The sequence below is a fragment of the Tachyglossus aculeatus genome, chromosome 9 (genome assembly GCF_015852505.1).
Source record: "Tachyglossus aculeatus isolate mTacAcu1 chromosome 9, mTacAcu1.pri, whole genome shotgun sequence".
NCBI classification, from domain to species: Eukaryota; Metazoa; Chordata; class Mammalia; order Monotremata; family Tachyglossidae; genus Tachyglossus; species Tachyglossus aculeatus.
The window spans coordinates 19,067,056-19,088,979 of NC_052074.1; the positions used below are offsets into that span (position 1 = coordinate 19,067,056).

A 21,924-nucleotide genomic window follows, 5' to 3' on the forward strand; every position below is an offset into this window, starting at 1 on the left:
TTTTTGAGCCATTAGTCTCTCATGTGGACTGGTCACTGAAAGTCTGGGACAAAAAGAGACTGTAATGCATCTAATACTCCTACACCATCAGAGACTCTGAGCATTGTGGACACAGCATGGCAGGGGAGAAAGTGCTTTTCATCATGCTATAGTGACTCCACCAGATGGTTCCCAAGTAGGTTTGATGGGCTCTGGAGGGAACTGCCTTTAGCTTTATTCATACAGTGATGGTTCTTGTGACATGATGGCCTCAAGTACCAAGGAAGTTAAAAGCAAACTAGAAGCAAGAGTTTAGGGACTTGACTACTTTTATTAAGAGGAAAAATATTCTGTGAATCTTTTCTAAGCCACCTTATAAGCCCCATATGGACAGGGACTGTGTCCAACCCCATTAGCTTGTATCTTCTCCAGCACTTAGTACAGTGTCTGGCACATAATTATGTGTTTATGTCCAACCATATTTGTGTATGGACAGGGACTTTGTCCAACCTTATTGTCATATCTAAACCAGTGCTTGACAACCAGTAAGCGCTTAACAAATACCATCATCATAATTTAGATTAAAGTGCCAAATGAGAATCAGGAAACCCAAGTTCTAGTTGTGACTTGACAACTGACTATGAGGACTTTAGCAACTGATATTACCTATTCTCTCTGGTTTTCCATTTGTAAAGTACAATTAACGTTGAGCGTAATTTTTTCCAGAACCTCTGCATTCTTCAAGAAGCATAGGGAAGTGCCTCCTCTGGACTTTGCCTTGAGACAGGCGTGATCTGAGCTACATCTGCTCCAGGGGCAGGTGGCAGGAGTGTACTTTCCTTCTCCTGCCCCCAACTCCAGAAAGGGCAGGTCCTAATTGCACCACCAGTATCATCGGTGGAAATACAAAAACGGAGAGCTGGGGCATAAAGGGGTGCATATACCGCAATTTCCATAAAGGGAAGATAAGGTCCCAGTGATATGGAATGGTTGTACCATTAGCACCAGTAATTTTCATGGTCCGCTCTCGGGGTCGCACCTGGAGAGTTTCCAGTACTCTACCAGTCTCGACTACAGGAGGGAGAGTAAAGCAGAGGCATATCCATTCCATTTCTAGTATGGCAAGTGAGTGGAAAGCAATCTGCTACAAGTCAAAACTCCCTTGTGCTAGGCAGCAGCAGCATGGGAAAGAGTTTCAAGCTTACTGCACGGAAGGAGGCAGAGTGGTAAACCACTTCCATATTTTTACCAAGAAAACCCTATGGATCCACTACCAGAACGATTGCAGATGGAGATGGGGCATTCTAGAAGAGATGTATCCATGGCGTTGCTATGGGTCAGAGACAACTTGAAGGCATAGGACAATTTTCATGAAAGCCAAAATGTTCAGCTGCCAAAGAATAATTTCACAGTTGGTGACAATAATGCTATTTCCTGACAAAGGGCATAATTGATGATTCACCATCAGAGGTCAACTATCCCTTGAGATACAACTTTTCTTGAAAAAATGTATAACATTTGTGGTAGATTGCTCATAGTAGAGGAAATAATATTTAGGATTTAATCATAAAAATTTTCCCAATTTTTCTGGGACCTCCTCTTCAAAACTGCATTTTGAATTTCTTTTTCGTCCAAAAGGGGTTCAACCTTTGGATTCAGATATTACAGATGGAAACAATATGTTAAGAAGCCATGCCCCTTCCTCCTGAGCTAATGTTTCACGGTAATGATGAACCAACCCCACGCAGCAGTATATAAATTGCAAAAGAAATGCAAAAATGAAACCCACCAAAATAACATGTATCTTTTTACTTAAAACGGATTTTAACAATTAACAAAAGTATTTTCATCCCCAAGAAACATCTTTTTTTCCGAACTGAAAGATTCATAGGGATTCTGTTATTCTGTTGTGTTGTATTCTTCCAAGCACTAAGTACAGTGATCTGCACACAGTAAGCACTCAATAAATAGATACTTAACTGTGCCTCAATTTTCAAGTAGCAGTTGAAGTAACTGATATTAGGAGTGAGGAATTGAATGAGTCAAGCTAAGAATATAGGGGTAACTATTTAGGATGATTTTGGTTATAATATTTAAAATAAACCATACAGAAAGACTACATTATGTAAATTTAAAAAATAAAGTATTCTCCCATTTCTCTTTCCAAATTTAACAAATTATTATTGAAACAAGGCAAAATGATTAAGTAATATTCCTTTATTGTACAATGCTTGAAATCCCCCCGGGATCATTATCTTGATCTTAAATTGCATAACTGTAGAACTTTGAATTACTCATAATGAGTCAAGTAAAATAATCATACCTTTAATATTAAGAGGATTAACATCATTTGTACTGATGGAAGATTTCTGCAGAGAATATGCTGGAGCAATCAGATTGACTCTAAAACTGTATTTTTTAGTTTAGGGCTAATGATTTTGTGGCCTTTTGTGAAGCTCTTTTATAATCCAATTCTGAAGTAAATTAGAAATACATGAAATCTTCACCAAAGTAGAGATATTTTATGATCCCAAGTATGCTAAACAAGTCTGTAAATGTTGTACTTTTTCTTTCATACTTCAGATCTAATATTTCAGTACCATATCATGGCTTTTTTATTTAGTCATAAATCATTTCAGATGGTAAGCTAAAGAACTGCCTTTATCTTGATCAGAGTTTGGCAACTTTTGTATGCAGAACCACCAAACAAAACGAAACCTTTGAGCAGGTGGAGCACGAAGATGTAATCACACAACTCAAACATACATTACTATTGCTTAATTGTGAATCTAATCATTTTAAATACCCTGTCCCTCATCCTACACAAATTTTAAATGCTTCATCATTGCCCGCCCAGGGCTACTAGTTTTTTTCTGAGGACTCCATGTGATGTCATTACGTCCCACATGGCTGCTTCAGAGCAACAGCTGGTGCTGCCAGCAGGGAAGGGGAGGAAAGGGAAGGTGAGAGGGAAAAAGGGGCGCAGAAGGCAGGGAAGGGGACTGGAAGGGAAAACCTCCCAAAAGATGGAAAACCTTGCAAAGTGTTGTTAATCTGGGTGCCAGGGTTACCAGTTACCAGGGAAATTAATTTTCTTCCTGGTGCGAGGGTGGAGTGGACTAAAGGTCAGGGTCGGGGGGGAGAGAGAGAGAGGATGGGAGTAGGAAGGAAGAAATGGAGGAAAGGGAAGGAATAAGAGCATGGAGGGAAAGGGAGAGAGAGAGGGAGAGGATGTGAAGAGAGGAGAGGGGAAGGGAATGGTGGATTGATGGAGATTAGTGTTTTTCCACTCCCTTCTCTTTCCCTTTTGTCCCCTCTCCTTACCCTAAAAGTGCCCTTGAAGTCAGGGGCAGACCCACCCAGGGAAGGACACTCTTATTTCTAGGGCTGCAGCATAGTCTCCCCAGCCCACCGTCTCCTCCCGTCCTGTGGCTGTGCTGTTCAGGACAGTGGATTGGAGAAGGGCTTGGCTGGGCTTCTGGTTGGTGTCCACATTCTGCTCCTGGCCTGGACCCTCCTTCTCTTCCCGCCCATCGGCCCCCTCTCCTCTTGGCACTGAAGAGCAGCTGAATCTGCAGGAGCCTCCGGGATCAATCGACGGGCAGGGATTCCCTTAGTAAAGGGTTGGAAAATTCCTCCCTGGGCAGGGATTCTCTGTTCTAAATAATTCGGGATGGGTGGTCTGATTTGGCCCCACTGCAGGCTGCTTTCTGGTGTCCCCCACCAATTTCCCTGGCACACTGGGGGCCCTAAGGGGGAGAAAACAGGCCTGTGGCTCTTTGCAAATTGGCACTCACTCTCCCTGCCCTTGGGTGGGTCCTGGATGGGCTGCCTATTTCCAATTTCTCCACCCATTCCTTTTGCTTTGGCCCCAGCAGTGGTATGCCAAATGGAGCCCAGTGGCCCCACACCATTTGCGGCATCTGTTAAGTCGGTTGCACTAGCAGTGCTATGCATAGTGGTGGTATTGTGTGCAGTGGGGTTTTCAGCACAACATCCCTTCTTAGCTCAAGGCCAAAGCCAGTGGTCTTAAATGCCTCACCCCCTCTTAGACACGATAGCCACATTTAGTTCCAAGGAGAGCCAGATGTGTATGGTCCCTCCTTCATCCATTGCTGACCCCAATATGGCCATGGCAGCACTTCTTTGTTTATCATTTATCTACTATTTGTATTCATTCTTTCCTTCCTAACAAGTGGCATATTTGTCAATTTACTTCTAGTGTCTCTGACACTAAACCCCTCAGGCCAAGGATTGCAGCTTTTACTTTCAGTGTTTAATCCCACAGTAGGTGCTCAACAAATACTGTGGAAAACTGTAGGGAATGAAATACAACAAATTAGTCTGTTCTTGCTTCAGATATTTGGTAAATGAAATACCATACATTGTTTTTTCCTTTGGCTAACATTGACTGGCTCTGTTCTTAAAGGGGTGACTCACTCTCAAGGAGAGTGAGAGTTGCACACTGAAAACACCATCCAGGTCACAGCAGACTACTCAAAGCAACTACTAAAATACAATCTCTATTGTCTGGCCTGGTTTGAAATGCCCCTTACCTTTTGTAATTTAAAAGGTCTCACTAATAGGAAGATTTGGCTCCCTTAAAATCAGTATAAAAAAAACACTTAATGTTTTTGTTATTTTGTTGTTCCTGAAATTATTCTGGTTTATCTAATTTCCTGGGGCTGTATAACTAGTGGAACGATACAGAGTAGATTAGCATGGCCCCTGCGCAAGGGTGACACACAAATTCGTGAAGCATTCCATATTTTTTTGTTAATGATGTGCATCTAGCTTTATTTCTATTTATTCTGATGACTTGATACCTGTTCACATGTTTTGTTTTGTTGTCTGTCTCCCCCTTCTAGACTGTGAGCCCATTGTTGGGTAGGGACCGTCTCTATACGTTGCCGACTTGTACTTCCCAAGCGCTTAGTACAGTGCTCTGCACACAGAAGCGCTCAATAAATACGATTGAATGAATGAAGGAACTAGAGACATGAATAAAGGGATCATCATTTCCCTGTTCCTTCATTCCAGGCCTCTTTGAATGCAGGTTGTATTTGAGGTGGTATATTTTTTTCACTTTTCATTGTCAATCCAGGCCCTGTTTTTTCCAGGATTTCTGTTCTTTGGGCGTCTTATCAGCCATTGGGAAAAGTTATCTATATTTCAGTTTAGTTCCCTCTGAGACATTGAGTCTCATTTTTTACAATTTTAGCCTCATTTTATCTCTGTTTTGGTGCAAAATGAACATCCACTTAAAAAAAAATCATGATACCATTCATTTCTTAGGGGGAAATGCTTGCAAATTGGCTTTTTATGAAACCAATCGGGAATCTGCAACAGGGGTTTTGTTACGATTTTATGGATCAACTGAATTCCATTTGTTTGAGATGCTATCAGTTAGCTTATTTTTCCCTTGTGATATTACATGTTCAGAATGGCTCCCTATTGCTCTGGGACTCTTTCTGATTGACAGCTGCTGCCCCTAGGTACTCATGGCGGCTGAAGCTGACAGACAGCTTTGAAGCCAGTGGCCAGGAGTTTTTGTTTGTTACAACTTCTTTATTTGGCTTTAGCTTTCACCTCTGTTTTGCAGCAAAATGGAAGACCCTTCCAACTGTTGTTAAGGATTACTGTGTTTGTTAAGCACTTACTATGTGCCAGGCACTGGACTACATGCTCAAAAAGCCACTCTGAGTACTGTATTCAAAACAACTTGCCCAGTGATTGAAAGTACAGTGATGTCTGCTGATGTTTTGAGCTCGGAGATAATAGTAGTAATGATATTTATTCAGTGCTCATTGGGTACCATGCACTGTAATCAACACTTGGGGATAATACAACAGAAGCAGGAGATTCATTCCTAGCCCCAAGGAGCTTCTGTTTTTTATGGAGATATTCAGTTCTGTGACCACAGACTGCACCTAATCTCCCCGGGAGTGCTCTTTCAATGTGGGTGGCTAGTCATTAGGGACCAAGAGAAAGAGTGTGGCAAACCGTCACCAGGACCGCCAAAGTAACTCGAGTGCATATTCTGTTGGTGGTAATGCCTTCATTTCCCCTTGAATGTTTTGCAAAGCATGCCCCTATGGCCAGGAACCAGAAAAAATGCACTAGTGTATTTTCAAGGGTATGGTTACAAGGAATTCTCGGCTTATGACAAGCACACCCATAGCTGTAATCTCACTGTCAGCAGCGTTGTCTTCAAACTGCAAGGCAACTCTACAAAGTGGAGAGAAATGACATTGGAGGCTTTTGAGGTGAGAAATAATGCATTCTGTGTGGGATTTTAACCCTAATCCAAACAGCTGAATGTAGGTAAAAGAGAAGAGCGGTATGAAGCAGAGAAAACTGAAACAAGGCCAAGACGGTAAATTAATCTGGGCAGCGATGGGCCTTTCCTGGAGTTGTCTATTCCCTTTGACACCTTGGCAAAGAGACTGAAGATATATTTGAACTCCTGCGAGACTTTTGGGCTATTTCAATATTGTTTCTCGATAGAAAATAATTTTAGTCTGTAAGAAATTTTTTTTTGACAACTCTCAAGGACCAAATGACACATCTGGAGCAGCTATCCCAGTTTCGGATACTCATGTCTTACATTTCTAAGAAGGGAGTAATTGAGGCCTCCTGATTATCTTGCCAAATGCAAATGAACTTGGTAAAAATACATTTGAAAGTGATGAGGCTCAAGTGGCCGAGTAGTCCCTGGGAATCGCAGGTTCTGAACACGAAACCTAGGCTTTCCACCGGGCAAATCAGAACATTACAGTTGGAAAGTCATTACTCACTTTATAATATAAAGTGAAGGTGAATAATGGTGATCCCACTTGCACGTGGAAGATTCCAAGGACACAGCAAAGCACCCTTGAGAGCTGCAGAGGGTAAGGATTATCCCTACAACTTTTCTTTTTTATTTTCCAGTGGAAGTAGGCATTGACTAACTTCTAACAAGATACCTTCCACAGAAGGCCTTTCCTGCTGAACCCTCCTTCCTGCTACCTCAATATTCAAGTATTTATCTGTTCCTTTGTTCACCTGTGTAATAGGTGTTGCTGCCAGTTAGGAGGGATGCAAGGATCACATTTTGCACCACAGAATGGATGGATTCAAGAAGCCATACAGATGAACTGATGAAAGCACTAGTGGCTTGCACTCATTTGTCCCCTATTAGCTCTGGTTCCGCTGGGGTTTGGAGTGCAACAAATAATTAGGCAGGTGTGAAGGCAGGACACTGCAAAGTGCATGTGCCATCTTAGCCCAGTTACAGGCAGAAAGAAGAAGGATTAAAACACAGCTCTTCTGATTCCCAGAGCAGTGTTCTTTCCACTGGCCCAATATCAGGGCTGCTGACATTATGCATGGCAGGGGAAATTCTCCCACATGAGCACGTGTTTATGCAAACATGGAGTCTAAGGAAGTACAGCGTTCAATATTGACAAATATTACAGTCCTAGTAAAAAACAAAACATTTCTATTTAGAGCATTACTCATTTTCTACAGAGCACTTACATTTTGGGCTTTATGAGAGCCATCCTGAACCAAGAACTCAAACAATGCAGCAGCTGCTGTGATGTTTTGAGAGTAAAGATCACCAAAAAGCAAAGCCTCGGCCATTTTCTCCATAGCTTTTAAGTTTCCTAAGTTGGCTGCTTTAGCAAAGAGTAGGTAGGCTCTGATTTAAGAAAATAAAATTTGAAGTTTAATGGCATCATTTAATAGTTCACCCTAGCACAGTATTGGTCTTTAATAATTATTTAGTTAGAGCCAGAATAGAAAATAAGACAGAGGCATCCAGGACATAATAATAATGATAGCATTTATTAAGTGCTTACTATGTGCACAGCACTGTTCTAAGTGTTGGGGAGGTTAACAAGGTGATCAGGTTGTCCCATGTGGGGCTCACAGTCTTCATCCCCATTTTACAGATGAGGTAACTGAGGCCCAGAGAAGTTAAGTGACTTGCCCAAAGTCACACAGCTGATAAGTGATGGAGCTGGGATTTGAACCCATGACCTCTGACTCCAAAGCCCGGGCTCTTTCCACTGATCCATGCTGCTTCTCCACGTGGAGACATCACACCGATTGAGAAGCAGCATGGCTCAGTGGAAAGAGCACAGACTTTGGAGTCAGAGGTCATGGGTTCAAATTCTGACTCCGCCAATTGCCAGCTGTGTGACTTTGGGCAAGTCACTTAACTTCTCTGGGCCTCAGTTACCTCATCTGTAAAATGGGGATTAAGACTGTGAGCCCCCCGTGGGACAACCTGATCACCTTGTAACTTCCCCAGTGCTTAGAACAATGCTTTGCACATAGTAAGCACTTAGTAAATGCTATCATTATTATTATTATTATTATCGGTTAACTAAACAAATGCCTGTGTAGCCATTATCTCTTACATACACTGCAGCTTATCTAAAATTCATTTCTACATTTCTGTATCAGAAGAAATGTTTTCTTGACCCTTCAAAGTAGAATAAATTAATGTATAATACGTGAAAACACAGATGTATGTGTGTAATAAACCTATAGCAATAAGGGGGAAATAACTTTTTAGTGAACCCAATTTAAAAAAGCCATATTGTTCTGAAACTCTGATATAGACTTGGGACAATTTCTGGGAATTAAAAACAACGCCTTTACTCAGTGGAGTTAGCCAAGTAATTGGACTGAACTGAGGCAAATTTACTTCCTTATGCCCGTCTTTCTCCCACCATCTTCCTCCTTAGCAAATGCTGCTCCAGCCTGAAGACAAGACTGAATCCAAGGCAAGAACAGCAGAAACAAAGACGACTTACCATTTTGTCTGTGACTATCGAGCTCCCTACGGACTCCACTTCCTTGTATTTCCCTATGTCTTTCTAGTTCTGTCCCTTTATGTATCTCTCCATGCTCCCTGATTGTCTATTTCTGTCTGTGTTCAATGCCATCTCAAGGAAATCTGCTAGCCGCCACTTTCTCTGACTTCGAAAAACAAGCATCAATCAAACTTTTATAAGGGAATTGAAATGTAAAAGGTGAAAATATAAGAAAGAATCACTCAAGAGGTAAGAGATTGGAGGCAAGTGGTAAGGACGCAGGAATACAGGGAAAGGCCTAAAGTGTGGCCTAATGGAAAGGACACAGGCCTGGAAATCAGAGACCTGGGTTCTAATCCTGGCTCTGCCAAATCTCTGCTGTGTGACCTTGGGCAAGTCACTTAACTTCTCGGTGCCTCAGTTACCTCATCTGTAAAATGGAGAATAAGAGCTCCAAGGGGGACAAGGGCTGTGTCTAACCTGATCAGCTGGTATCTACCTCAGTCCTCAGTACAGAACCTGGTACATAGTAAGTGCTTAACAGATACCATTAAAAAATAATAGTACGACGATTGGGAGGATGAATCACTTTTCCATTCCAAAGCATCCACATTTTAGGAGGGCTTCTCAAGGCCAATTTCTTTTGGAACAATATGGAATCAATCTTCACTCACTGAATAGTTTCCTGTTTCTTTATTTTTAACCCATTAAATGCTAAGAAATCTAATATGTCAACTATTTAGGTAGGTTTCACAAATTTACAGTATTTCAACATGCTATTTTTAAATTGATTAAAGTAACTGATTTGAGACTTACTGTTTTTTCTGCAGTTGGCTTTTGGACTGCCGGATAATTTTCATGCCCAAATGAAAAAGACGTTCTCCCTCATCAGTACTGTTTTTCACTGCTGCCTTTTTTGCTAAATATAGGCAAACAGGAAAATAATCATTTGAAAGTATTTTCTGCTTAGATTTTGGAAGCTTTATAAAAATATGTACACATAAAGGGTCGGGTGTTTACTAAGTACGTGCGGTTTTTGAAAATACATTTCCGGGATAAAATTTCAATTTTTGCATTTTAAAACTTGGTGTGACCAGAGTGATCAGTGCTTTCGGAATGAGATAAAGGTATTTCTTTCCTTATCACTTAGTTTTTAGATATAATATCCCCAACTATTTCAGGTACTTTAAGCTAGAAAGAGGACAGGAAATGTGTTCTGTAACTCTTCATAACACAGTTAAGGGATGAGTGGGTGGGTGACTAGACAGATGATATCATTGAAACCCCTAATTATAACAAGAATGTGGTTTCTGTTAATTTACACAATTGCCTTATGAAATTATTTGTGGATCACTGAGGCTAGGCTTTCTTTTTTCAAGCTTGTGAATATTACGAGACATTAGATAATGTTGTCCATAAAGAAATCTTACTAAAAATATGCTTTGGTCTGCATGGACTTAGGCGATAGTGGATAACCCAAACATAAACATCTGGTTTAACATTTGTATATGAACCGTATACCCAAGCAATGTATGACTTGTGCTTGCAAGCATATTTTAAATTCATCAAATGTTCTTTTAGTAATGCTTTATGGGAAGTAATATACAGAACCTAAACTTACTTTTTTGTTTTAGCATCTATGTTTCTATGATGAGCTAATACCTGCACCCCTAGTTTCCTTGGCTAGATGGGCCTTGCTTCCTGAAGCTTGGGGGAAGGTTTGGTAGATTCCTTACCTTCCTCATGTACCATCAGACCACAGAAAAACTATTTCCTAAAAGATGTCTGAGAAAATAGTTTCAATTTTTTGTACATGACTCTGCCGACCTGGAGCAGGCATTATTTTAGAAAGGGATTTTCTATAGAACCTTCCATTTTTTTTTTTACTGAATCTGAGTGAGTGAGCACTATCTAATGCTAAATATAGTCTTAAATAATGTCAAGTGTCTGCCATTACAACAAGGCTACCGCTTTTGGGACCACTTAACACTGGTCCAACTATGAGCCATCTCAGACACTGATCTCAGAGGATGTCTTTTTACTTTTCTCATTGGTCTTTTTTTGGTGCCAGGAAGAGCAGGGTTGCATTTAGGAGTTTTCACCTCCATAATTCGGTCATAATTCTTCACTGCTGCCTTGAGGGCAAACACGGATATTTTTCTGATCACAATCCACCAGGACCAAATCTAATCCATGGTCACAGATATTTGCAGGGAGAGCAGTAACTAGGAAGTACCCTTTGTGGGAATTAAGTCTTCTAATCAGACAAGAGTGGTGGTTTCAGTGTTTCCTCTTTTGCTTTTATATGGGATTAGTGGCACATGGGTCGACTAGCATTACCTTTCTCTATACATGATCCATTTCAAATATGGATTGCCTTTTGTTGTGTTTTCTTTCAATTCCTTTTCTGGTTAACTATTTCTGCGCAGCATAAAGTGCAATAGAGGTTTGGCGATCATTGTGTCAGTGCCATCAGGGAAGGCATAGATTGCCAAATGCCATGTAATTGAGGCTTCAAAAAGTGCTTCATTTTGTTCTTTATGAAATAACATTTGTCTCTTTAACAGAGGTTCCCTTTAAATATCATTGGGATTAGAAATATTTGTATACCCTTGAAAAGCATCAAGAAAGAGTCTAAAGGACAATTTTTCAGTGTGACTCACTGTAGTCAGGCCATTACAACTATGGGAAGAAGAATCACTTTGATTCAAATGTTGCTTAAAGCCTAAAACTTCAGATAGACATATAATGATATGAAGTCAATAAAAAAAACCCTCCATATACTTATATAGAGTAAAATCCATAATAAAGACAATGTGAATGTAACATACATACATACGTGTATATATATATGTACATATATAGATATATATGTTTTGTTGTTTACAACCAGATAAGTTTAAGTTATTAAACGTAAGTTATTAAGTTTAAGGTCATTTTCACTCACTGAAAAAATAAGCCCAAATAGTAGCATTTTGGTTTGTCCCTCGTCACAAAAAAATGTGAATAATGTAATTGTCAATTTTGATTCTCAGTAATAGGGGTACTTATTATACCCCAAAATATAATTGACCAAAGAGGCCAAGGGGTTGTTAGCTTATTTTCTTATTTTTCAACTTCATTTCTACCATGTAGCTTTCTGATTGTCAGCTTTGCTTATTAATGTTAACACAGAATTAATTAGTCAAAGTTAGGGAGCAGAAGCTGAAAAAAATTGAAGGCGTTCGAGGCTAAAAATATCTATCAATGTGTCTTGGGATTCATTTGGCAGGCAGTTGCATAAAAATATTGCTCTAAATTGAAATAACATTTGAGATTAGAATTCTGCTTACAATAACCGCTATTTGTTGCTGAGAAAAATGTGTATTGATTTCCCCTCTTTTTTGCTTTGCTTTGACTCTCCTTACTTCTTAAACCACTTCTCCTCTGGTTGGCCATTTTCTGGTTGATTATTTTAAATAATTTTCTTCTTTCCAACTTATATGACAGGTATCTTTTGATTTCACTCAGTGATACCTGGAAAGAAAAAAAACAAAGGGTGTGCTAATTTTGCAGCCCAAGGTAATTTTTTAAATGAAACTTTATGGATAGTGAAAGGCACCTCTAAAATACGGCATAAACATTAACGTCATTAACTCTAATTCAGATTCTTTACCTATTAGAATGACAGATGACTTACCCCATTTAAGACTTTGACACTTTTTATGATTATATACCATTTAATACCATTGGCAAGAAGCCCGGGGGCATCTACTGGTTTCACCTGGCTGCCATTTCTCCCATGCTCTTTAGCTGCAAAAGAGGTAGAGTCGGGAGCGTGGCACAGGTGGGCTAAAGTGGGGATGGAGGAAATTTCTCCCTGGGCAAGTGACTTGGACTCCTACAATCTTCTTATCTAGTGGCCCATCCCAGCCCACAGACCAGAGTCAGGATTTCAGAGCAGAGGCAGGTTGAAAGAGAAGCCGAGGACAAAACTCCGATGATGGCAAATACAGCCATCGCTCGTGAAACTTTGATTATGAATAGCCTGGGTGAGTACTTTTAAAATACTGAATAAAACCATCAAACAATTCAATTAATCAGAATCTTACTGTGGAACATTTTTTGATATTCCTAAAGAAACGGTCAATTTGGTTAATGAATATTAATCATTTCATATAGTCTAGCTATTTGGGATGAAGAAAATGTTGTAACGTTATTTGCCGAGATTTACCTGTTTTGTGATATTTCTTTCCCTCTGGTTTTTGAGTTTTTCTGTTTCTGTGACTGCAAAATAAAAAGAGTTATAAAGTTAGAGCAGGGACTTGTAAATTTAATTGATTTTTCCGAGGTGTCAAATGTGACTGTTGTAAAAATGTTCTCTCCTTTATTCATACCTTTTTAAAGTGCCTAGAAACCATTAGTTTAAAACATTTTAAATTAAAAGTTGGATACGTAAAAAAGGAAATTTCCTTGCTGACTATATATTATCAAGGCATACCAGATACTGTAGAGGCAAATGATTATATTATTATGGATTGTATGACATAGCTTTGCTTTTCAAAATGTTTTTTTGTTTCTTTGTCATCACTACAACCTAGAACGATGCACAATTATTCATGAATCAGGCAATATTATGCTCACATAAGCAGCGTGGTGTGGTGGATGGAGCATGGGCGTAGGAGGTCATTGGCTCTAATCCCGGCTCCACCACTTGTCTGCTGTTTGGTCTTGGGCAAGTCACTTCACTTCTCTGTGCCTCAATTACCTAATCTGTAAAATGGGGATTGAGACTGTGAGTCCCACGTGGGACAGGGACAGTGTCCAACCTGATTTGCTTGTGTCCACCCCAGTGCTTATTACAGTGCCTGCAACATAGTAAGTGCTTCACAAATACCATAATGATTATTGTCATTATTATTATAAAGGGAAAGTGTAATAAGTAACAGGCCCGAACCACCTTGGGACCGTTACTCACAGCTGGGATTAGCATTCAGGAGGTCTTGGATTCTTAACCTGCTCATATCAGCACTTAGAACAGTGCTTTGCACATAGTAAGGGCTTAATAAATGTCATCATCATTATTACTATTGTTACTTGCAAGCCATAGGAATATTGGTTACAAGTAAAGAAGGATGAACCAAGAGCTTGCAGGTGATTTGCTATACAGTATTTCTTCACCTTTCTTCTTCAAAATCGAACCATGGGTACTCTGCTGCAAACTTTGAGAATAACCAGGCAATAGATATTTTTGGAGGTGTTCTATGAATATTGAATGATCCCAAAATACCTAGTGATCCCAGTAGATATTACCAAAGGATATTGCTGTACAGTATACCTTCACTTTTCTTGCAGTGGAACATGTTTTGTTGGGAAGTGAAATAATAGTTTCAAGAACTTTAGAATATTATAGAAAAATTAACAGAGAAGGTATGTTATATCATTTTTTTTCTAGAGTTTAAAAATATATCCATTTACATCAAGCAAGTTTTAATTTTGTTTATACAAAAATCAATATATAGTTGCTAAAAATAAAGCTACATTAAAATATCTGCAAATGCACTGATCTTACAGTGTTCACTATTATTAGCTTGCTTGTTAAGTGCTCACTATGTGCCATGTGTGCCACGCTGGGATGGATACAAGATAATCAGGTCAGACACAGTCCCTTTCCCACATGGGGCTCACAGTCTAGGTAGGAGGAAGTAGGCTTTAATCCCCATTTTCCAGATTGGGAAACTGAGGCCCATTGAAGTTAAGTGACTTCCCTAGTGTCACACAGTAGACAACTGATGGAGCTGGGAAGAGAACCCAGGTCCTGCAACTCCTAGGCCTGTGCTCTTTCCAGTAATTCACTATTTCTGATTATCCGCCACAGCCCCAGTACAAAATTCCATACCTACTGCCATTTAAAATGAAAACACGTATTAAGAAACATTTTCTTCAGGGTTAACCTAAAACGGTGGTATTGGATCAGAAGTGGTTTCAAGACTGTGGTCCAGATTGGAGAAAATTTAGATTCCCAGGTCCTCCTGCCCACCGTCTCTCACTGACTGATGCCCGGCCTCCTGAGCTCAGCCATTAGTGTAATCACAATACAGACTCTAGCACATTGTAAGTGTTCAAAAAACGTTAAGCCGATCAATAATGGGCCCAAATGAAGTTCCATGATGGGGTAAATGAGACTAAAATAGGAGTTTTGAACTGTCAAGAGCTTGGTTAAGATCAGAGTGATTGGGGAAAAAGGTCTGTCAGAGTAACTGGTAGGAAAGAATCACAATTAGACGGGGAAAAAAGGAGTCTGCAGAGAGATGAAGTGGAAGTGATCTGACAGCCCAGCAAGTTTTGCTGAGCTGCTGGCTGAGGCATAGAGAAACCGACCTCTATCCTGCCAAGGTGTGTCCCTCATGCCCTCTGTGCACAATAGACCATTCTCTCTCCTGCCTCCTCAGGCTTTCTTATTATTTCATTTTATATATTTCTTTTAACAGCTGTTTCTGCTTCTGCCACTGATACCGTGGCCAGAGAAAGCTGGAGAGGAGGTCTATCTACGGAGGGACTGATGACCTGAAGTCCGCTTTCCGCCCGATCACCTCCCCCCAATCCCACCAGACCCGATCCCATGCCCCTGAGAACGTGTCCCCAGAAGGTATAGAACTGTAAGTCATGGGAGGGGTTGGTCGTGTTGATGCATTGCAGTCGCTGTAAAAGATACATGAGTTGAAGGAATAGAGAAGCCACAGGGGGAAGGGAGGTGTGAGGGGGGTAGGGGATGGAAGGACAAACCTGTGGCATAGAGGGGGCAGGAAAGCCACTGGGCAGGGCAGGGAGAGGCGGCACGGAGAGGGAGGTGCTGGAATTTCTAATTGCCGAGTCCTCATGAAGCCATTCCCATTGGGCTCTTGGTACCCAAGTGATGCGTCCTGGGTCACACACTAAACTAACAAACAGGTGGGTCCAGTGGCATCTTAAATTACCATTGCCGAAAACCCATGGTAAATACTATTGTTGCAGTGTAGGGACTTGTCTTGCCTTGTCTTATGGACCGGGGTCTCCAAGTGAGCGCCTGGTTTTAGTTTGCAAAACTGTTGCAAATCATATTGGCACCTAGTTTCTTTTCATCTTCCCATTGATGTGGAAGAGGAGCTATAAGTGGAACTTACGGAGAAAAGCCATTCTGTATAGGATAGCGGCTTGGGACTGAGTTAAGCGTCGTCTTAAAATGCGGGAACTCGGCTGAAGATCATTTGAAGTGAGCTCCCTTAGGCTTCCTCAATATTTCCCGCTTGGCGTTATTTCCTTTTTGACTCATCTTTTTTGCCTTAAACATTGCTTTAAATTTCCCCATTTCTCAAGAAGCCATGATTTAGTCTCACTGTATCCCTCAGATATTGCCCTATCTCTCTCCACCAACATCTAAATTTCATAGGGAATTAGTGGAAAGAGCATGGGATGGGGAGTCAGAGGATGTGGGTTCTAATCCCAGCTCCACCACTTGTCTGCTGCGTGTGGCCACAGGCAGCCTCTATTAAGGGAGGAAGAGACAACTGGGTTGACCCTATAATAATAATAATAGCATTTATTAAGCGCTTACTATGTGCCAAGCACTGTTCCAAGCGCTGGGGAGGTTACAAGGTGATCAGGTTGTCCCACGGGGTGCTCACAGTCTTCATCCCCATTTTCCAGATGAGGTAACTGAGGCCCAGAGAAGTTAAGTGACTTGCCCAAAGTCACCCAGCTGACAATTGGCAGAGCCGGGATTTGAACCCACGACCTCTTACTCCAAAGCCCGGGCTTTTTCCACTGAGCCACGCTGCTTCCCGAATGTGCAGGGTTGAGAGAGCACCTCCTTATGTTTGCTTTTGCAAAGACCTCAGCACATTTCCTCCTCTTGCTTCCTATATTATTCCCAAATGAGGATCATTTCTTCCAATTTTCATTACCCTTCGGAGTTGTTTAAACTTAAATCATCAACTTATATTTACATTTCTCGCAAGCCGCCTTCAGGTTTTATTCATTTGCACGGCCAGGCTATTTTCCTAAGGAGTTTTCTCTTCCCATCTGTCCACCTCAGAAACTTTTCTCTTCCCCAGATCGATCACAGGTTTTCACCTTCTCCTCCTCTTAAACCCAGGTTAGGATTCTTCCCTGACTCGGTTCTATTTGTGTTGTTGTTCAGCTCTAAAAGTGAAGTGGGAGTTGGGAGTGGGGGAAGGTACAAGTGAAGTAGGAGCGTTGGGAGTAGGGGAAGGTACCTAAAAGGTTGTTTCTGACTCGAACTTAACCCCCGGCTCATAAAACTCCTGCAACTGCAAAGGAAGAGATCCATAAAGGGTTGGGAGTGGGGTCAAAGATACCTACTTTCCACCATAAACCCAAGAACCATCCACATTCTCATGAAGGACAGCAGGAGTTTCATCCTTTTCTAAGCAGCAAACACTTCGCCTGCCTCGGTTCCTTCTTCTCCTGCTTGTAACTGCAACGCAGGCAGAGCAAGAGGGGATTGGTCCACAGGCTCTTCCTTCCAAGGACTGGTGGACCCAGATGCTGTTGCTAGGCAACCATTTCCCGACTCGTGAGCCAATGAGATTCCAGCAAATGAGCCTGCATCTTTCAACCGGAATGAGAGTTTAAGGGGGAGCTGACAGAGGCAGCTGTCAGCTGTCAAAGTTGGGGTCCTTCAGAGGCAGAAACTGCCTCCTGAAACAAAAGCCCCTTAGACTGTGAGCCCCACGTGGAGCGGTGACTGTGTCCAACCTCATTATCGCCTATCTAATACATAGCGCGGAACACAGTAAGCGCTTAATAAATACCGTTATCATCATCGTCAAAAGTCACAGTGTGTGTACGCTGTTTGCTGATGAGACTGCTGGAGACCCAGCTCTCTTTTCTCTTACACAGTTGGCACATTGGCATTTACTTGTAAGAGTAGTAATAGTCATTTATTCAATCGTATTTATTGAATGCTTATGGTGTGCAGAGCACTGTACTAAGCGCTTGGAAAGTATAATTCAGCAATAGAGACAGTCCCTGCCCACAACAGTCTAGAAGGTGGGAGACAGACATCACAGTCAATCGTCAGTCAATCGTATTTATTGAACGCTTACTGTGTGCAGAGCACTGTACTAAGCACTTGGGAGAGTATGATATAACAATGAATCAGACACATTCCCCGCCCACAACGAGCTTACAGGCTAGAGGGCCAGGCAGACGTTAATATAAATAAATAAAATGACAGATGTGTACATAAGTGCCGTGGGGCTGGGAGGGGGACGGATAAAGGGAGCAATCAGGGTGACACAGAGGGAGCGGAAGAAAGAGAAAAGTGGGCTTAGTCTCTGAAGGCCTTTTGGAGGAGATGTGCCTGCCTTCAATAAGGGTTTGAAGGGGGGAGAGTAATTGTCTGTCGGCTATGAAGAGGGAGGGTGTTTCCAGCCAGAGGCAGGACGTGGGCGAGAGGTTGGTGGTAAGATAGACGAGATAGAGGTAAAGTGAGAAGGTTAGCAGTAAATGAGAGAAATGTGCAGGCTGGGTTGTTGTAGGAGAACAGCGAGGTGAGGTGGGAGGGGGCAAGGTGATTGAGTGCTTTAAAGCCACTTTTAAAGTGCTTTTAGGTGACTTCAGGCAGGGCAGAGCCAGAGCTAGGACTGCAACTTGGATCTCGTGACTCCCAGAACCTTTCACAGGTTATTCCTGAAGTAGCCAGGGTAGAAGAAAAATAAGCACCAATGACTTCCTGGGAACCTCAAAAGCTTCTCTTCCCAAATGTATATAGCCCAAAAATATTAGGTATTTTTGCCTTTGTTTTTTAAGAAAATACCCACCCTGAAAGCCTGTGAGCAAGGTGGGAGTTAAGAGAAGAGGGCTTAAGGAGTAGAAGTACTTCAATTCCTCTGTTTATGGCTGTCACACTCCCAGACACTCTGAGTCGACACCCCCACGGGGGCCACATTGATTCACATAGTCACTGGATCTGTATTGGTGAGAAGGGTAAAAATCTAAAGGTCTAAAGGATAAGCTGTTTAAGAAACTTCATCTCTGAAAAGTCATTATTTGTTGACAGTTGTATAATGTGGGAGTTGTTTCTGAACAAACTTGCATTTCAGAAAACTCAAACTGTCATGATGATAGATAAAACTTGATCCAGTCACGATTTCAGGGCTGAGAACTTGCACAGAGGAATCGATTATAGTGCTACTGGTGTGCCCAGAGAAGCAGCGTGGCTCAGTGGATAGAGCCTGGGCTTGGGAGTCAGAGGTCGTGGGTTCTAATCCCGGCTCCGCCACTTGTCTGCTGTGTGACCTTGAGCAAGTCACTTCACTTCTCTGTGCCTGTTACCTCATCTGTAAAATGGGGATGAAGCCTGTGAGCCCCACGTGGGACAACCTGTTCACCTTGTATCCCCCCCAGTGCTTAGAACAGTGCTTTGCACCTAGTAAGCGCTTAACAAATACCAACATCATTATTATTATTATTACTCACACTTTCTCAGTCATGTTCCTATTGGGGCAGTGGATGGAAGGGACATGCGGCCAGGGACCCAGCATATTGTTGAAACACATGCAAAGGTTCCACATACAGACCCATTTATGGCTCAAGTCCCTGCACATAATGCTGATTCTGGATCCCAGGGTTATAGGCCAGCAGTCAGTTGCCAGAACAGCCTCCTTGAGAGCCTGGGTGGCCTTCGTCACTCATCTTAGCCAGTTATTTTCAGGACTCTTGCTGAGACTGCCCACCATGAGACACCTTGGGTGATTCTTCTGTAAGAAGAAATCTTTACTAATACTGATATAGCCCCACAAGGCATTTCCCTCTGTCTCACTGTTTCATCTCATTGGAAATGAGGGGTGTGTGGGGGCGGGGAGAGAGGAGGGGAGAATGCTACAGTACTTATGCCACTTCAAATACCGGGCGCATGGACAAACTGTTTCTTCCACACCACACTGCATTGTAACGAGACAGATGCACATGTGGGAAAAAATGTTCTGTAATTCCTTAATCGGGTTCGGTGCAAAGCACATAGAGACAACACACACATTTTAGAATTGACTGTACACAAGGACTTCAATTACAAAGTCCTCTTCAAATTTAACAACCTCTTACCTTGTGTACCATATTGGTGGTATTTACTGATCACTTACTGTGTGCAGAACTGTACTAACTGCTTGGGAGAGTATGATCCAACAGAGGTAGTAGATGTGTTCTTTGCCCACAAAGAGCTTACAATCTAGAGGAGACAGACATTACTATAAATAAATGATAGATATGTACATAAATGCTGTGGGGGTGGGGTGACTATCAAGAGCTTAAAGGGTACCCCTCTAAGTACATAGATGATGCAAAGAAATAGGGAATATGGGAAAAGAGGGTTTAATCAGGGAAGACCTCTTGCAGGAGATGTGATTTTAATAAGGCTTTGAAGGTGGTGAGAGTGGTGGTCTCTCATATATGGAGGGGGTAGAGGGAGGGGCATGAGAAAGGGGTTGGTGGCAAGATAAATGAGATCAAGGCACAGTGAGCAAACTGGCATTACAGAAGCGATGTGTGTGGGCTGGAAATAAGCAAGGTAAGATAGGAGGGGACAAAGTGACTGAGTGCTTTAAAGCCGATGGTAAGGCGTTTTGGTTGGATAAGGAGGGGGACGGGCAACCACTGGAGGCTCTTGAGGAGTAGCGAGATAAGGACTGAAGGTATTTTTAGAAAAATGGTCTGGACAGTAGAGTGAAGTATGGACTGGAATGGGGAGAGACAGGAGGCAGGGAGGTCAACAAGAAGGCTGATGCAGTAGTCACGGTGGGAGAGAATAAGTGCTTGGATCAGTGCAGTAGCAGTTTGGATGGAGAGGAGAGGGTGGATTTTAGTGATGTGAAGGAAAAACCAACAGGATTTGCTGACAGATTGAATATGTAGGTTGAATGAGAGAGATAGTTGAGGCTAATGCCAGAGTTACGGGCCCTGTGAGATAGGGAGGAGAGTGATATTGTCTACAGTGATTGGAGAGTTAGTGGGAGAACAGGGTTTGGGTAGGGAAATGAGGAGTTCTGTTTTGGACATGTTTAGTTTGAGGTGCATTATTTTTAACAGTCATTCATTCAGTCATATTTATTGTGCACTTACTGTGTGCAGAGCACTATACTAAACGCTAGGGAAGTACAAATCGGCAACATATAGAGACGGTCCCTACCCAACAACGGGCTCAGATATGTCCTGAAGGCAGGAGGAAATGCAAGACTGCTTGCAGAGAAGGAGAGAGGCCAGGGCTGGAGAGGTAAATTTGGGGATCATTTGCCTAAAGATGGTAGTTGAAGGCACGGGAGCAAAAGAGTTCTCCAAGGGAGTAGGAGTAGAAGGAGAATAGAAGAGGAGCTCTAACTGAACCTTGAGGGATCTCCACTTTCAGAGGATGGAAGGCAGAGGGGGAGCCTGTGAAAGAAACTGGGCAGGAGTGGTCAGAGAGATAGGAGGAGAACTAGGAGAGGACGGTGCCAGTGAAGCCAAGGTTGGATAATGTTTTAAGGAAAAAGGAGTGGTCCAAAGTATCAAAGGCAGCTGAGAGGTCGAGAAGGATCAGAATGGAGTAGAGGCCATCGGAGTTGGCAAGAAAAAGGTCACTGGAGGAGGTTTCATGGAGTGAAGGGGGTGGAAACCAGGGGATCAAGGCGAGATTTGGAGGAGAAGAAGTGGAGGCAGCGGATGTAGGCAACTGGCTCAAGAAGTTTAGAGAGGAATGGTAGGAGGGAGTTGGGGTGAGATACTGTTGGGAAAATTTGTAGATTCCAAGAGAGAGAAGGAGGGAGGGGCTGAGAGAAGCAGGGAAGATTTTTGGTCATTCATGCCTCATGGTTTCAATTTTATCAATAAAGTATGTGGCCAGGTCATTTGAGGAAAGAGTTGGAGGCAGGGGGACATAGGTTTGAGGAGGGAGTTAAACATTTGGAACAGCCGGAACGAGCAATAAGAGGAGTCAGTAAGGATGGAGAAGTATTATTGTTGGGCAGAGGGGAGGGCAGAATTAAAGCAGGTGAAGATGAATTTCAGATATGGATGAGGACAGTCAGGGGTCTGGATGTCCAACAGCAGCTCTCTGCAGCTCATACACAGGAGTGGAGCAAGTGAACTGTGGAGGTGAGCCAGGGTTGCGGGTTAGGGGTACAAGATC

At 42.2% G+C, this 21,924-nt stretch overlaps 1 protein-coding gene and 1 non-coding gene across 7 annotated transcripts in view; one reads left to right on the forward strand and one right to left on the reverse strand.

The window, feature by feature from the left end:
* SEL1L2 (SEL1L2 adaptor subunit of ERAD E3 ligase) overlaps nucleotides 1–17,243 on the reverse strand; it is a 54,796-nt gene extending 37,553 nt beyond the window's left edge. For 5 of the 6 annotated variants that reach the window (XM_038751533.1, XM_038751536.1, XM_038751535.1 and 2 more), the window contains exons 1-5: nucleotides 17,124–17,243; nucleotides 12,997–13,049; nucleotides 12,116–12,299; nucleotides 9,600–9,702; nucleotides 7,498–7,660 (exon numbers count right to left, since the gene is read on the reverse strand). In XM_038751533.1, coding sequence (XP_038607461.1) covers nucleotides 7,498–7,660; nucleotides 9,600–9,702; nucleotides 12,116–12,299; nucleotides 12,997–13,049; nucleotides 17,124–17,181 — 561 coding nt within the window. In that variant the 5' untranslated portion in view covers nucleotides 17,182–17,243. The remainder of the gene's footprint in view (nucleotides 1–7,497; nucleotides 7,661–9,599; nucleotides 9,703–12,115; nucleotides 12,300–12,996; nucleotides 13,050–17,123) is intronic. The other variant, XM_038751534.1, reaches the window with a different exon arrangement.
* LOC119932656 lies at nucleotides 4,650–4,752 on the forward strand. The gene has a single exon (XR_005452400.1). It is a non-coding gene; the product is annotated as a U6 spliceosomal RNA (small nuclear RNA).
* Nucleotides 17,244–21,924: the final 4,681 nt, after the last annotated feature.